This window comes from Eptesicus fuscus, chromosome 5, assembly GCF_027574615.1.
Source record: "Eptesicus fuscus isolate TK198812 chromosome 5, DD_ASM_mEF_20220401, whole genome shotgun sequence".
NCBI lineage: Eukaryota > Metazoa > Chordata > Mammalia > Chiroptera > Vespertilionidae > Eptesicus > Eptesicus fuscus.
In genome coordinates, this window is record NC_072477.1 from 26,602,373 (window position 1) to 26,616,936 (window position 14,564).

General features: G+C 51.9%; 1 protein-coding gene across 3 annotated transcripts in view; it reads left to right on the top strand.

Annotated features, from left to right (window-relative positions):
• The first annotated feature begins 8,212 nt into the window (after positions 1–8,212).
• ACTN1 (actinin alpha 1) overlaps positions 8,213–14,564 on the top strand; it is a 94,666-nt gene continuing 88,314 nt past the window's right edge. For all 3 annotated transcript variants that reach the window (XM_008138916.3, XM_008138917.3, XM_008138918.3), the window contains exon 1: positions 8,213–8,580. In XM_008138916.3, the coding sequence (XP_008137138.1) occupies positions 8,476–8,580 (105 nt within the window). In that variant the 5' untranslated portion in view covers positions 8,213–8,475. The remainder of the gene's footprint in view (positions 8,581–14,564) is intronic.

The window sequence follows — 14,564 nt, forward strand, 5'->3', positions numbered from 1 at the left end:
GGGGAGGGGAGGGCTTAGGTTGGGCGGCTATCAGGTATGACTATCTCTTGCTCACAGAGCTGACCTCAGGGTAGCTATCTGAGGTGGAGAGTTCTAAGGCCCCTGCTTGGTTTTGACTCCTACAATTTGGGGAAGAGATTTATGCAAAAAGATGCAAAAGAAGGCACCAGACAGGCCCCGATGTTCCATCACCTGAGACCTAAGACCTTGGATTTAGGCAGAACATGGGAACCAAAGAGATTTATCTGCCTCCTTCAGGTCAGACTTTTTTACTAGAGATCCTGCAAGAGGGAAACCGCCCACTTCTTTCCTCCCCTGACTGGACTGTAGTTGGAGAGGCAGGAACTGGCCCAGAGGCAAACAGCCATTTGCTGGTGCAGCTGGTGGAGGACTTAGGCCTGGTGAGGGCCGAGAGCTGCAGGCTGGGACATATGACTAGCGAGATGGCCAAGCTGATTTCTCCAGCACTGGCCTTTTGGGAAGTCAGAGGACTTAGGGAAGGCTTAAGTGTACTATGGTGAAGAACCGGCCTCTCAGGGACCCCCATGGGTTGATGGGGGAAATTGAGGCACGGAGATGGAATTTGATTAATGCCATTTTTTATTCAGCAAAGATCCAACTGGAACACCTGTTATGTCCTAGGCCCTGTGTTAGGCTCAGTGGGGAAGGCAGGGGGTGAGACCACATAGGGGCAGTAGGAGATAAAATGTGGACAAAGGACTACAACAAGGCAGAAAATTCTGTTATAAATGGTGTCCTATAGACGTTTGGGGGAAATCAAGTTCATGAATTTGATTGCTATTGAGACTGAGAACAAAATGGAGGTCTCTGGCCTTCTGAGCTAGAAACCCCCTAAACCATAGTGATTTTCCCTCCCTCCTGGCCTTGTACATGCTTTTGGCTCTTAGGAAGAGCCCATAGGGAGTTTCGTACCATTAGGCTGTAAGGTTAGAGGTTCAGGACTCAAAGAAGGAAATCCCCAGATCTCCAGGCTGGGAGGTCCATGTGCTTTTAGTTTCTAGAATCTGGATCCTACTTGTTTGTGTTTCCCACAGGGCCTTGCATGATCAGTTATACACAACAGAGTAAGAAAAAGGAACTTATTAGCATTAAAATGGCCTGCTACACGCCAGGTGCTGGGCTGGCACTCTACATTTTTTTTTTTAAATTTGACTTTTAGAGATAGGGAGAGAGAGAGAGAAAGAGAGAGAGAGAGAGAGAGAGAGAGAGAGAGAGAGAAGAGGGAGAGAGAAAGAGAGAGAGAGAGAGAGAGAGAGAGAGAGAGAGAGAGAGAGAAGAGGGAGAGAGAAAGAGAGAGAGAGAGAGAGACAGACATTGATCAGCTGCCTCCCACAGGCACCCTGACCAGGGATCAAACCCACAGCCTGGTATGTATGTGCCCATTGGTGTACGAGATGACACTCCAAACAAATGAGCCACATGTCACTCGGGCCAGGGCACACTCTACATTTTATTTTATTTTATTTTATTTTATTTTATTTTATTTTATTTTATTTTAATTGGTCTCAGAGAGGAAGGGAGAGGGAGCAAGAGCTAGAAACATCAATGATGAGACATCATTGATTGGCTGCCTCCTGTATGCCCCCAACTGGGGATTGAGCCCACAACCCGGGCATGTGCCCTTGACCAGAATCAAACCTGCAGGTTGACGCTCTATCCACTGAGCCAAACCAGCTAGGGCAGGCTCTACATTCTTTGTGTCATTTCACATGTCAGTCCAATTCATTTTTATCACTCAGACTGTGCCTGTTGGTAACTATTTGTGGGATGAACGAATTCTAGGGGAAGAAGCCAACAGCTGGTCCAGGTAGACCAGGAGGTTTGGGAGGACCAATTCTTCTTTGGGTCTACCTGCATTCTGCTTGGCACAGAGTGGGTGGTTGATAAACACTCCCAGAATTCATAGACATAATGATCCCTCCTTCTTTCCCAGGGAAGTTAGCCCACCTACCCCAGAGCTAGGTTCTTTCAACAGCAAAGCACCTGTGGCTTTCTGGGTGACTCATTTCCGGCTGGACTGGGGCAAAAGCAGCTGCCCTTTTGAGTGCTGGTAACTGATTGGGCTAGAGTCTCAGAGCGGCTGCTGATGAGTCAGGAATTTCTGTGTGTTTTTTTGAAAAGCTTCAGAGAAAAGCCTGGCTGGTAGGGGAGAGTTGAGCAAAATGCTTGAGTCTCAGTTCATACCCACTGGCCAGTAGAATGGCAAGAAATCTATGCAAAATCTTGGTTCCTTTGTCATTACACCCAGAGAAATCCAAAGGCTGCATGGGAAAAAGGCAACAAAGATTGAGCCTCTGGGGAGAAAGGAGTCAGGATTGATTCCAGAGAAATCCTCTCATTTTCCTTCATGATTTTACCTCATTCCACTTTGGTTGCCCTGTGACCCCAGGGTTTTTTCCAAGAGCTGTGTTTTTTTTTTTTTTTAAGCTTTTTATTGAAAATTCCTATGAAATAGACCTGCTTCAGCTTCCCACCAAAGCAAACAGCCTCCCCAAACAATCATATGGAGCATCTATCACACATCTGCCATCTATTCTAAGAGAGACAGGACCACACCGGTCTAGTTTGCTGTTACAGCACGGTGGTAGGCACTGGGCAGTTGCTTGATAAATATTTTTTGAGTGAATTAAATTTGGAGACCAGGAATTAAACCGTGACCTCCTGGTTCATAGATTGACGCTCAACCACTGAGTCACACCAGCCGGGCTACTCAATTTTTTTTTTTTTTAATTGACAATATGAGGTGGTAGGAGGATGTAGATAGAGCAACTGAAATTCTTACACCCAGCTGCTTGGAGAGTAAATTGTTACAGCTAATTTGAAAAACTGTTTGGCAATATATACTAAAATGAAGCATACCTACCATATGACCCAACAATTCCATTCCTAGGTAGATACCCACCAGAAAAGAATGCATATGTTCACCAGAAAAACACACAAAATGTTCACAGCAGTTTTATTCATAGTAGCTCCCAACTGGAAACAATGCAAATGCCTATCCATAGGAGAGTGGATAAATTACTTGGGGATATACTTATCAGTGAAATACTACATAGGAGTGAAAAACCAACCAACCAACAAAACAAACAAACAAACAAACAAAAATTAGCTACTAATACAAGCTACAACATAAACAAATCTCATAGACATTAAATCGAGTAAAAATCCAGAAACCAAAGTGTACATATTGTATAATTCCACTTATAAAAGGTTCAAAAATAAGTGAAAATAATCATTGGTGATAAGAAGTCAGAAACGTGGTTTTCTATGTGGACTGGGAGTATAGATTGGGGAGGGGCACGAGGAAACCTGAGATGCTGGAAATCTTTTATATGAGCGCAGATGTGTAAAATTTCACTGAGCTTTGTGCTTAAGATTAGAGCACTTGTCCTAACCGGTTTGGCTCAGTGGATAGACCGTCGGCCTGCAGACTGGAAGGTCCCAGGTTCGATTCTGGTCAAGGGCATGTACCTTAGTTGTGGGCACCACCCAGGAGGGGTTGTGCAGGAGGCAGCTGATCGATGTTTCTCTCTCATCGATGTTTCTAGCTCTCTATCCCTCTCTCTTCCTCTCTGTAAAAAATCAATAAAATATGTTTAAAACAAAACAAAACAAAAAAAAATCCTTCCCATCTTTCCTTCCCCTCCCCTCTCAGAACATGAGGAGCTTTCCTCTTCCTATTGGCCCATCCTTTAGCCTGCATCCTTGAACCCACATGGTCCTGTCTCCGCAAGAACTTGGTGCCATCCCTCCATTTCTTCTGCTCACATTTTCAAGCCGTTTATCTCAACTGAATTCTTCCTCTAAGACTACAAACAGCTCAAGTTTCTCCTGTCCTAAAAAATTCCTCCTTTGACCCCTAGTTCCCCCTCTAGCTACTGCCCAATATTTCCTCTTCCCTTCTATGTCCACAGTCTCCATTTATTCAGCTCCTAGCGTCTGAAACTCACAGCTTTGGCCATATTACTAAAATTCCACAGGCAAAGGTCACCAAAGAACTTCCAACTGTCACATCCAAAGAACACTTTTTAAGCTTTACTTTCCAGACTTTTCTGATTCCTCTCACTTTGAAAGTTCACTCCGTTGACTTTCACGGCACCATATGGTCAGGGTCTTCATGTTCACTCATCATTTCCTCTCTGTCTCACTCAGGGGTTCTGGTTCTTTAAACCCCCCCCCCCAAAAAAAAAATGCTTTTTATTTATTTTAGAGAGAGAGGAAGGGAGAGAAAGAGAGAAAGAAACATTGATGTGAAGTTGCCTCCTGTACACACCCCAACCAGGGATCAAACCTGCAACCTGGGTATGTGCCCTGATCAGGAATCAAACTGGTGACCTTTTGGGGCATGTGACAACGCTCAACCAACTGAGCCACACCGGCCAGGGCTACACTCCTTTTTTCAGTGCTGCTTTTCTGGGTTCTGTCCTTGGTCTTCTCTGCTCCACTTAGGCATTCTCCATGGATATCTCATGGTGTCAGTACTAACCATATGCAGATGACTCTCAAATTTCTGTTTCCCCTGAGGTTGGGGTTATGCAGTCAACTTCCTTCTGAACAGCTGAAGCTGGACATTCTCAAAGCACTTCAAGTTCAATGTATTCAAACTGGATCCATGATTCCACTCCCAAACCTGAAATTCTTTTTTTTTTTTTTTAAAGGTACTCTGAGCTTTTAATTATTTTTTGTTAATCCTCACTCGAGGATATTTTCCCATTGATCTTTTAGAGAGAATGGAAGAGAGAGGGAAAGACAGAAACATCCATGTGAGAGAAACACATCAATTGCTTGCATCCTGCATGCGCCCTGACCAGGGCCTGGGCCAGGGAGGAACCTGCAACCATGGTATGTGCCCTTGACTGGAATCAAACCCAGGACCCTTTGGTCCACAGGCTGACGCTCTATCCATTGAGCCAAACCGGCTAGGGCAAACCTGAAATTCTTTATCTCAACTGGTTGTATTTCCACCAGATCCTCCAAACTAGAAACCCATGTGAAAACTAGATCTCAGCACTGTTGATCTTTTGAGCTGGGTCTTTCTTTCTTGTGGGGGAGACTGTACTGTCTATTGTGGGATGTTTAGCAGCATCCCTTGTTTCAATCCACCGGATGCTATCATTAACCTACCAGTTGAGACAACAAAAAATGTCTCCAGACACTGCCAAATATGTCCTGGGAGGGGGTGGCTGAGGACCACTGGGTTAAAAGATGGGTTTAGGAGCCACACAGATCTATGTAACTTTGGACTAGTTAGCTACCTCTTGGAGATTGAGTTGGTTTTCTCTTAAGATGGAGATAATTCTCGCCTCACAAGGTGAGCTTAGATAAGGTAATATAGGTGAAGTGCACGGTCTGTCCCATATCGGACATTTGTTGAAAGCAACAAAGACTCCTCCCTCACCCTCACATCCAAACTCCTAGGCCTCCCAGTTTTATCTCCTAAGTCTACCCACTCTTCTCCATTTGCTATGGACTCAACCTGCATGACCCCTGGAATTCGTACATTGAAATCATAACCCCCAATGTGATGGCATTAGGAGGGTGACTAGGTCATAAGAGCCAAGCCCTCATGAGTGGGATTAGTATCCTGATGAAAAGGACTCCAGCGAGTTCCCTGCCCCTTCTGCCACATGGGGGCACCGTGAGAAGATGGCCATCTAGGAACGAGGAAGCAGGCTCCCACCGAACACTGAATCTGATCTTGGACTTCCCAGCCTCCAAAACTGTGAGAAACAGATGTTTGCCGTATAAGCCACCCAGGCTATGGCATTCTGTTATTGCAGCCCAGAAGGACCAAGCATTTTCTATCTGGATTTTTGGAAGAGCTCTGCAACGGATTGTCACATCCTCCAGCCAGCCTTGCTCCCCTCAGATCCACACTTCACACAAGGCCTTCACGGTCTGGCTGCTGCCCACCTCTCCAGCCCCATCTCTCACCCCTCCCAGCCTTGAATTTCTAGTCTAGCCACACTGAAATGATAGGCATTCCTTTTATACCATGCAGTTTCCTGCCCCCGTGTATTAGCTCACACTGTTCCTTCTGCCTGGAATAACTTCCCACACTCCTCTTCATCTGGCTGACTCTTAAAGGCTCACGTGAATTTCACCTCCTCCAAAAAGTTATACCTGGAGCTTCCTTTCCCATGCTGGGCTCCATACTCATTCCTCTGTGCTCTAGGTCCCCTGGTCAGATCTATTCCCTTGCATTTATCTCATTGCAGTGTATTTTTTTTTTAAAGAATTATACTTTTTATTGATTGCAGAGAGGAAAGGGAGAGGAAAAGAGAGAGATAGAAACATCAATGATGAGACAGAATCATTGATCGATGATCAAGCCCGCAACCTGGGCATATGCCCTGACCAGGAATTGAACTGTGACCTCCTGGTTCATAGGCTGATGCTCAACCACGGAGCCCAGCTGGCCCATCGCAGTGTATTTTTGTTTCTCTGTCTGTCTCTGCAGGGCTGCGTAGGGGCAGGGATTGTGTCTTTCTCACATCTCACATCTACATCTAGCACCTCCCCGGACACACAGTTGGGGCTCAGCAGATACTTACTGAGCGAATGAATGGCTATAGCACCATCATTACCCTCTATGTTAGGTTTAGAGCCGTTGTTTAGAAGTGGTTATAAAATAGTCCATAAATCTGCTGTCTCTGTGGCTCAGAAGCCATGCTTCCTCAGCCAGGGACGGGTGGCAAGCACAGTGCTGACTGGTAGCACTTGCTTAAGTGTGTGAGGTCGGCTAATGATGCAGGGAGCAACACCACCACGGATATCTGCTTACAACAGCATCAGCTGGCTCTCCGGAGAGTCAGAGGCACTTTCCGCACCTTTCCCATCTGTGGCCTTTCCAGTAGCCTAATTGATGGCCCTTCCTGTCCGTGAACTTCGTCCTCTAGCACCTTCACTCACCCCTGGACCATCACCCTTGCGTTTTTGCAGTTGACTCCGCTACCCTTCAGGACCACAAGTATAAATTAAGCACTATTATGCGCATAAGCCATTGGAGGTCTACTTGCTGCTGTTCTTCAGCCGTGGGGTCCCTCCGGAGCCCACCAGGATGTGAGGCTGCCTCTTCCAGGTGTCTATCACTGTTGGGGCAGGTGTTTAGACCCTCCTCTTGCTAGATCCGGGGAGGGAAGCCCAGGCAGGCACTAAGAGGTGTTTAGTCAGTCTGGCCCTCCTTCCTCCTCTAATAACAATAAGCCTTTGCTTGTCGGCTTAAGGTTACAGGGTTAGCCTGTGGAGTCCTGAGAACCTGCTAAGTCCCTATTCAAGCTCACCTCTGAGCCTCAGTCGCCCCATCTGTCAGGTGTGTGCTGGGTGGAGGGGGGAGGTAGATTACTCAGGGCCCTCCTTCCCAATTTTCAGGATGATGCCCGGGTGTGTAGGAGGGTAGCTCCGGCTCCGCCAGCCCGCGGGGACCGGCAGGGGTTCCCGGGAAGCTGGGGGACGTAGTTGCCACTTAGGGAGCCCCGCGGCTTAGCCCAAGGGCGGGCGGGAAAGGACCCGTGGCGAGGCGGGAAAGCTTGTGGCCTCTGAGCGCAGATGTCTGGCCAGAAACCTGGCTCCCGGAGGGCAGGGGTCGGCCGTGTGGAGCCGGGCGGGGCTGGGGTGGGGGCGGCGGAGTCAGGAAATTCCCAGGAAATTCCTTTCCATTCCCGCATTCCCCGCCCCTTTCCTTGGGTGCCGATCTCTCCGAGCCTTGGGAAAGAGAAAATGAAATGTTATTCGGGTTTCCTCGCGGCCCTTCTCCAGCCCTGGCCACCTGGGTTTGGAGCGCGCGTGGGAGCGCATTTACACCCGCGCGCCCGAGTTCGGGCCTCCCTGCGAGCAGGGCGTGTGTCCAATTCCCGGAGGCTCCCGGGGCTCCCGAGCCGCTGCCGCTCGGTCCCAGAGCTGGAGGAGGCGTCCCCGGCTTAGGTCCCGTTCAGCTTCAGCTGGTATCACATGAGCCACAGGGGAGTGGGAACCCAGGCTGTGGGCGGGGGCGTGCGCGCCGGGAAGGAGCCGCCCCGTCCACCTATATGCTCGGTGGCCCCGCTGACGGATGCCAGGAATTCCCAATGAGAGGCGATGGGGGGAAGTTTGGGCAACTCGGCCTGGCCAATAGAGAACCTAGGGAGGGCTCTGCCCCTTCCCCCCGCCCCCGCCTGCCTCGCTCAGGCAGCGCGAGTGTGTGGGCCCCGCTCAGTGTGCGTGGAGATCAGGTCCGAGCGCCCGCCCAGAGGCTGGCAGTCCGCGAGCTCCAGCCGCCGCCGCCAGCAGCAGCAGCCTTCGCGAGCAGCGCCGCGGCGGAACCGGGCGCAGGGGAGCTAGCCCGGCCCCGCCAGCACAGCACAGCCCGGCTCGACTCCCACCCCACTCCGGGGCAGTAGCAGCAGCAGCAGCAGCCGCCGCCGCCGGGAGAGAAGGTGGAGGAAGAAACCCAGCTCCTAGCACGCGCGCACCATCATGGACCATTATGATTCCCAGCAAACCAACGACTACATGCAGCCCGAAGAGGACTGGGATCGAGACCTGCTCCTGGACCCGGCCTGGGAGAAGCAGCAGAGAAAGGTCAGCAGCCGCCCCAGCCCACTGCTGCCCCCGGCCCGCTCCGCTCCGCCCGCCGCGCTAGCGGATTGGGGCTGGGAACCGGTTCCTGGCGCGCACGAGCGGGGGCGGGGGTTGCGCGCCCGCTGCTTAGTGGGGTGTTGGGTTACAGGCGTGGGGCGGAAGGGGGAGAGCCCCTGCCCCGGAGCCCGCGAACGCCCAGCCAGACCACGGGGCAGCGGGGCCGCCATCGGGCGGGTCGCTTTGGGGCTGGTGATCCAGGTCACCCGGCTGCCGCCGCACCATCCCGCGTGGGCAGGGCGCTGGGGCGGTGCTCGGGAGGCTGGGGCTGAGCCCCCGGCTCGGTAGCTGCGGCTCCGGATCGATTTCCCTTCCCTTGCCCGCCCCCTGGCCGCCTCTCCATATGGCGTGCGGTGGCAGCGCACTTCCTGGGCTGCCCGGGGCTGGGTAGCTGGAGGGGGCAAGCTGCGCCCCCGCGCCTCCCTGCGCCGGCCCGCAGACCGAGGGGAAAGAGGGCGCGGAGGGATTGGGAGCCGCCCCCGGGTCGGCCTGGAGGTGGACCTGCTGAGGTGGGGTGGGGTGCGCGAAAAGCAAGGGGTGTACGCGGGCTCCCCAGCGGGGCCTGTGGGGGCGGGGTCAGGACGGCAAACCGTTTTATTGCTTAACTCAGTGGGTTGTTAGTTGCGAGCGGAGGTGGGCTTGGGTCTGCGTCCTGCCCCTCCGAACCCTGCTCATTCCTGGGAGAAGGCGAATTTAGGCAACTTGATTGGAGTTGAGGGGCTTCAGGGCAGGGGTTTGTTCCGGGAATGTTTAGGGTCATGGGGATCCCCGCTTAGCCACCGAGCCCTGTCCCAGTCTCCGTGTACCCCGGTGCGCACTCCACCCCCGGAGCTAGGCTCGCAGCTGGCGATGGGACTCCGGCACAGTGGCCAGTGGCAGGAAGAGGTCAGAAACCACTCTTTGGGTGGGGGGAGGGCGCCCCAACACTGCCTTTGCTTCCTGCCTGCGCGGTGAGGTCTTGCCCCAGGCGGCCACGTACCCTCAACACCCCTCTCTCCCTCCTCCCCCCGCTGCCCGCTCCCATCCGGTCCCTCCTCGTTTCATCCCTCTTCGCCCCACCCCCATTCCCCCACCCCCTGCTGATCTGGGAATGGGGGGCGGGGGGGGGGGGACAGGATGGCGCGTCCCTCTGGATAGTGCGGTTAGGGCTGGGCTTGAGGGAGAACGCTCATGTCCAAAAATGGTAACATTCATTCCCCTTTTTAAACTTAAAAGGGGGGGAGTTGAGGGAGCCGACTGAAGTTTTTTTTTTTTTTTTTTCTTCAGCCAAAGGCATCCTGTATTAGCTCACTCAGGAATCCTAAGCCCTTTTACTCACTTCATCAGACAAGTAGAGGTAATTTAAAACACACACACAAAGGGCTTCCTCACAGCCAGTCGACCTGACACCCAGGCAGGCTTTTGCTGGGCCCAGCCCTAGGCGACATCCCAAGGTGCCCCAGCTTGGAGCTGACCTCTTGGAAATACAGCAGTTACTTAAGACCACCCCTTCTCTTCCCCTCTGCCCCCTCTGGGAGAGCTGTGACAGTACCCCACTCACACCCCCTTCTATCCTGGGACAACTGGGTGATTGGTGGAGCAGAGAAGCGAGTGGGTAACAGAAATTCCCGTGGGGGCCAGGCAGAGGGGCTCTTTTTAAATTTTAGGGTGAAGCCTTCCTTCTTGAGAATAGATTTTTAACTTGGCCCGGGGCGATGAGATGAGGATGGTGGATGTCTTGGGATCATCGGTGCGGAGTAGAAGAGAAGGAAATTGTTGTTTACTGAGTAGCTACTTACTGTAAAGCCTAGGAGGGGTGGGAGTGACAGGACTGCCCAAGAATGAGAAATTAGGTCCTTTCAGGGACAGTGGGAGGACTCAGTTCCTGGGAAGCACAAACTCTTGTTCCCTAGCACTGAGCAGGGGACCTGCCCAATAGTATTCAGTATTATCAAATGAATGAATGAACGTATTCAATATAGTTGGGAAGGAAAATTATGTAGTGCCTTTCTCTCTCTCTCTTTATGTATATCTATTCATAAGACTGGCCGGGGTGGTGTGGAAACAGTGGTCTGGGACATTTAGTAATCTACTGGGCAAACTCAGCAGTTCCAAAAGCTGGCATTGGCTGATGTGTGCCAGGCATTGTTCTAATCTAGTCACATATATTGTTCCAGTTGTTACTCCCAACAGCTCTGTGAGCCGGCACACAGGAGGATGAGGGAAGGCGGGGCAGAGGGGGACGTTAACCAGCCCAGAGTTCCAGGCTGGTGCGGGGTGCGGCTGGGATGCAACCATGCTCGAGGCAGGCAACTTCGCCTTCCTTGTCCCTCGTTGGTTAAGGGAGGCGGGAAAGCTGGGCCTGGCATCCAGATCCTGCCAGGACCGCTGGACCGAGGGGAGCCAATGCCTGCTTTGGTGGGATTGATGGGAGGGAGCAGCTGGGCAGCACGAGCTTTGGGCTGGACTCAGAAAATCTGGTCCCAAGTTTTTTTCTGCCATCAGTTCGCCTTGCATGGGCCTCCATTCCCTCCTCTGTAGACTTCACCCGGTTCTCAGTGGCATATAAAGTGGTATCACCTGTGGAGAATCAGACTGAGCGTAATTTGTTGCTTTTGACACCCTCCCTGCTGACCTTGGGGAGCAAGCATTGGGTGAACCAGAGCTGACAAATGGACAGAGTCTGACCATTCCAGATGGAGGCAGGGGAGTGGGGGGTGGGGAGGGGAGGACACAGGGCAGTGGGATACCAAGGCCACTGGCGGGGAGGCAAAGGACCCTGTTGTTAGCCCTGGTGCAACCACGACTATTTGTGAGACTTTGGGCAAGTCGCTTCACTTCTCCCAGCTTTCATTAGCTCATTCAGCTAATAAATACTTTTGGAGCATTAACCCTGTGCAGATAGAGCGCCGAACAAGACAGACAGGTGCCTGGCACTTCCATTCTGTTTTCTCTGTAAAAGGGCTGCATTCCTGCCCTGCTAACACCCTGGGGCTCCTACAGGGATTGGATTAAATGACGTGGAAGGAAGTACTTCCTCTGAATGGTGAGAGGCCTGTTGCACATGCAGGTAGGAGTCTGCACAGGCAGGAGGCATGACTCAAGACCTGTGGCAGGTGGGCCGGGGCTTGTCCCTTCTTCAAAGAATGCTTCAGTGCAGAGCTCATCAGGCCGGACTCCCTGGCTTCAGACCCAAAATGCAGCGGGTCAGAGATGTTCACTGGCCCGCGGTCTTCCTGACCTTCCAGGCTGAGCCGCCAAAGCCACTGTCCTAGGGGCAGCAGGTCTGAACGCCTGTCTTTTTGGGTTGACCATAGTCCCCATGGATCTTGCCCATGCCCTTACATGTATGTGTGTGTGGGCGTCAGGCAGGCTGGACAGATCATAAGACTTTGAGGAGCATCCTGACTCTACACTTTCAGGCTTTTGACTTTGGGCAAGTCACATAACCTCTGTCAGTCTTTTATTTATATAAAAGGAGCTAAGCTCACCGTGGCCGATTTGGCTAAGGGGATAGAGCGTCGGCCTGCAGACTCAAGGTTCCCGGGTCAGGGCATGTACCTTGGTTGTGGGCACATCCCCAGTGGGGAGTGTTCGGGAGGCAGCTGATCGATGTTTCTGTCTCATCGATGTTTCTAAATATCCCTCTCCCTTCCTCTCTGTAAAAAAATCAATAAAATATGTTGAAAAAAAAAAGGGGGGGGGAGCTAACCTCTCGTCCCGTGTGGCTCAGTATATGAGCATCCACCCATGCACTTAAGAGGTCGGTGGTTTGATTCCCAGTCAGGGCAAATGCCCGGGTTGTGGGCTCAATCCCTAGTAGGGGGCATGCAGGAGGCAGCCTATCAATGTTTCTCTCTCATCAGTGTTTCTCTCTCTCTCCCTCTCACCATCCCCCCTTCTAAAATCAATAAAAACATTTTTTTTTTTTAAAAAAGAAGCTAAGACCTGCCCTCATGCCCTCCCAACCCCCACCCTGCCACTGCCCCAGGTTGATGGGAGAAGATATGTAAAATAGCAGCTTCTGTGGTTCTCTCTTCCTTCTTAAATCCTGGAGGCTCTGGTTGAATGTGTATTTCCACAGGCGCCAGCCCTGTTTTTTTTTTTTTTTTTTTTTTTACATGTAGGAGCTTAATCAATATTTGTTGAGCTAATGGATGTTGAAACAGGCAGGTGTAAGGACATGGTTGTAAATAGGCCCAGATCCTGATTCTGCACCCACGTGGAGCCAGGTTGGTAAGCCAGGCCCCGGGAAGAGAGGCCGCCCTGTTTACACTTCCTTCTGGACTGCATGACCCGCACAGGAGCTAACCGGTCCGTGGGGAGGAGCAGACATCTGCCGGCCTCGAAGGTTAGGACTCCTACAGCCAGAGTGGTGTCTGGCAGAAACAGAACCGGAGAGAAGAGGGCATTGGCTCTGGCGTCTGTCCTCAGGCCCCTCACACTTCCTGACTCCAGCCGGCTTCACCTCTTGCCAGTGTCCATGGCGCAGGGACCCAGCCTGCCCTGTTCTCTGCCGAATCCCTAGTGCCGAGCACATAGACAGGCCTGTTAGAGGTGGTCAAGAAATATCGCTGAGTAATTGGAAAATGGCGTCATGCATGCCTCTGAACTCTGGGCTGGGGGGTGGAGATGGGGATGAAATGCTTTACATTCCAGATACACCACCCCATCCTGGGGCTGTATCTGGCTCCATGCTCTGCTGATAGCCATGCTCTGGGCACATTGGCTTCAACTCTAGGTCATCTCGAGCTGTGTGATCTACCTGATGACCCCAACCGGGAAATGGAGATAATAATCATTCCTGCCTGATATAGTTGAGGTAAGCCAAGTATCGTACATAGAAAGTTTAGCATAGCACCTAGCGGATAGCCAGTGCTCAGTAAATGTTAACTATTTTGAGTAATCAGAATTTGTATGGCCTTTACCCAATATGCTTTGAGGTAGGTTGTAATATATAAACCCATCATAGAGGGAGCCAAGGCTGCCTAGGAATGTGTGGGAGTTGTGTCATCCTTGACCTCTGACCCTTTAGTCAGCTCTGGCTCATTCAGTGTCACTTGACCTCTGATTGCTCAGTTCCTTCACTCTAGAATGCTGTAAAATTCCTGTTCAGCCTTTCGCTACTTCCTAGATGTATAGGATGAAGAGGTGCGTGTTAAAGTGCTTGTCAGCTTGTTACACGACAGGCAAAATGACCTCAAAATAGGAATTTCCTCTAAACGAGACAACCTGGGGGTGTCTGCAAGCCCTGCTGTCACACAGCTGGGGCATTCTTTGCCCTCCCCTCCTTGCCCACCTCCCAGCAGCTTACCCAGCCCTGCTTGGCTTCAGGACCTGTTGCAGGTGCTCTCTCGCCAGAGCTTGTCCACGTGAATGCATTGAGAACAGGTGCCCACTGGTTGTCGGAGTGATCGACAAAGCCTGAAGGAGAGAGTAGGGGGGCTGGAGCGTCAGGGCTGTGGGGACCACCTGTGCTGCCCAAGACAGACAGGTGTGAGACGGCCTGAGCGCTCTGTGAACCAGACTTTCCAGTTTTGAGGACTGATGGGACCTTGAGGGGCCGTCGGGGTCACTGGAGATGGACTTTAGGAGCAAGAGGCTAGCAGGCTCCTGCAGGATCCGTGGTCACCAGCCTTTTCAAATGGAGAAGGAAGAGACTCATTTCCATTCTTGAGGAGGAGCTGGAGGCCGTTCCCAGCGGGGTGGGCGTGGGAGGAGGCCCTGACCCGTGAGCCCTTCCTTGTGGGGTAGTTCTGAGTGTGAGGAGGTCAGACCAATGAGTGTCCTGTAGTTTGGGGTTTGTGGTTGGGATTTGGGCCCCCTCTTTCCATCTTCTTGGGGAAGCTCTGGGGCTGGGCACCTGGCCAGTGGCCACAAACCATAAATTTGGCGTGAGGACTTGTCACACAAGACCTGGAGCCAGGGTGGAGCAGCACGAGCCTGAG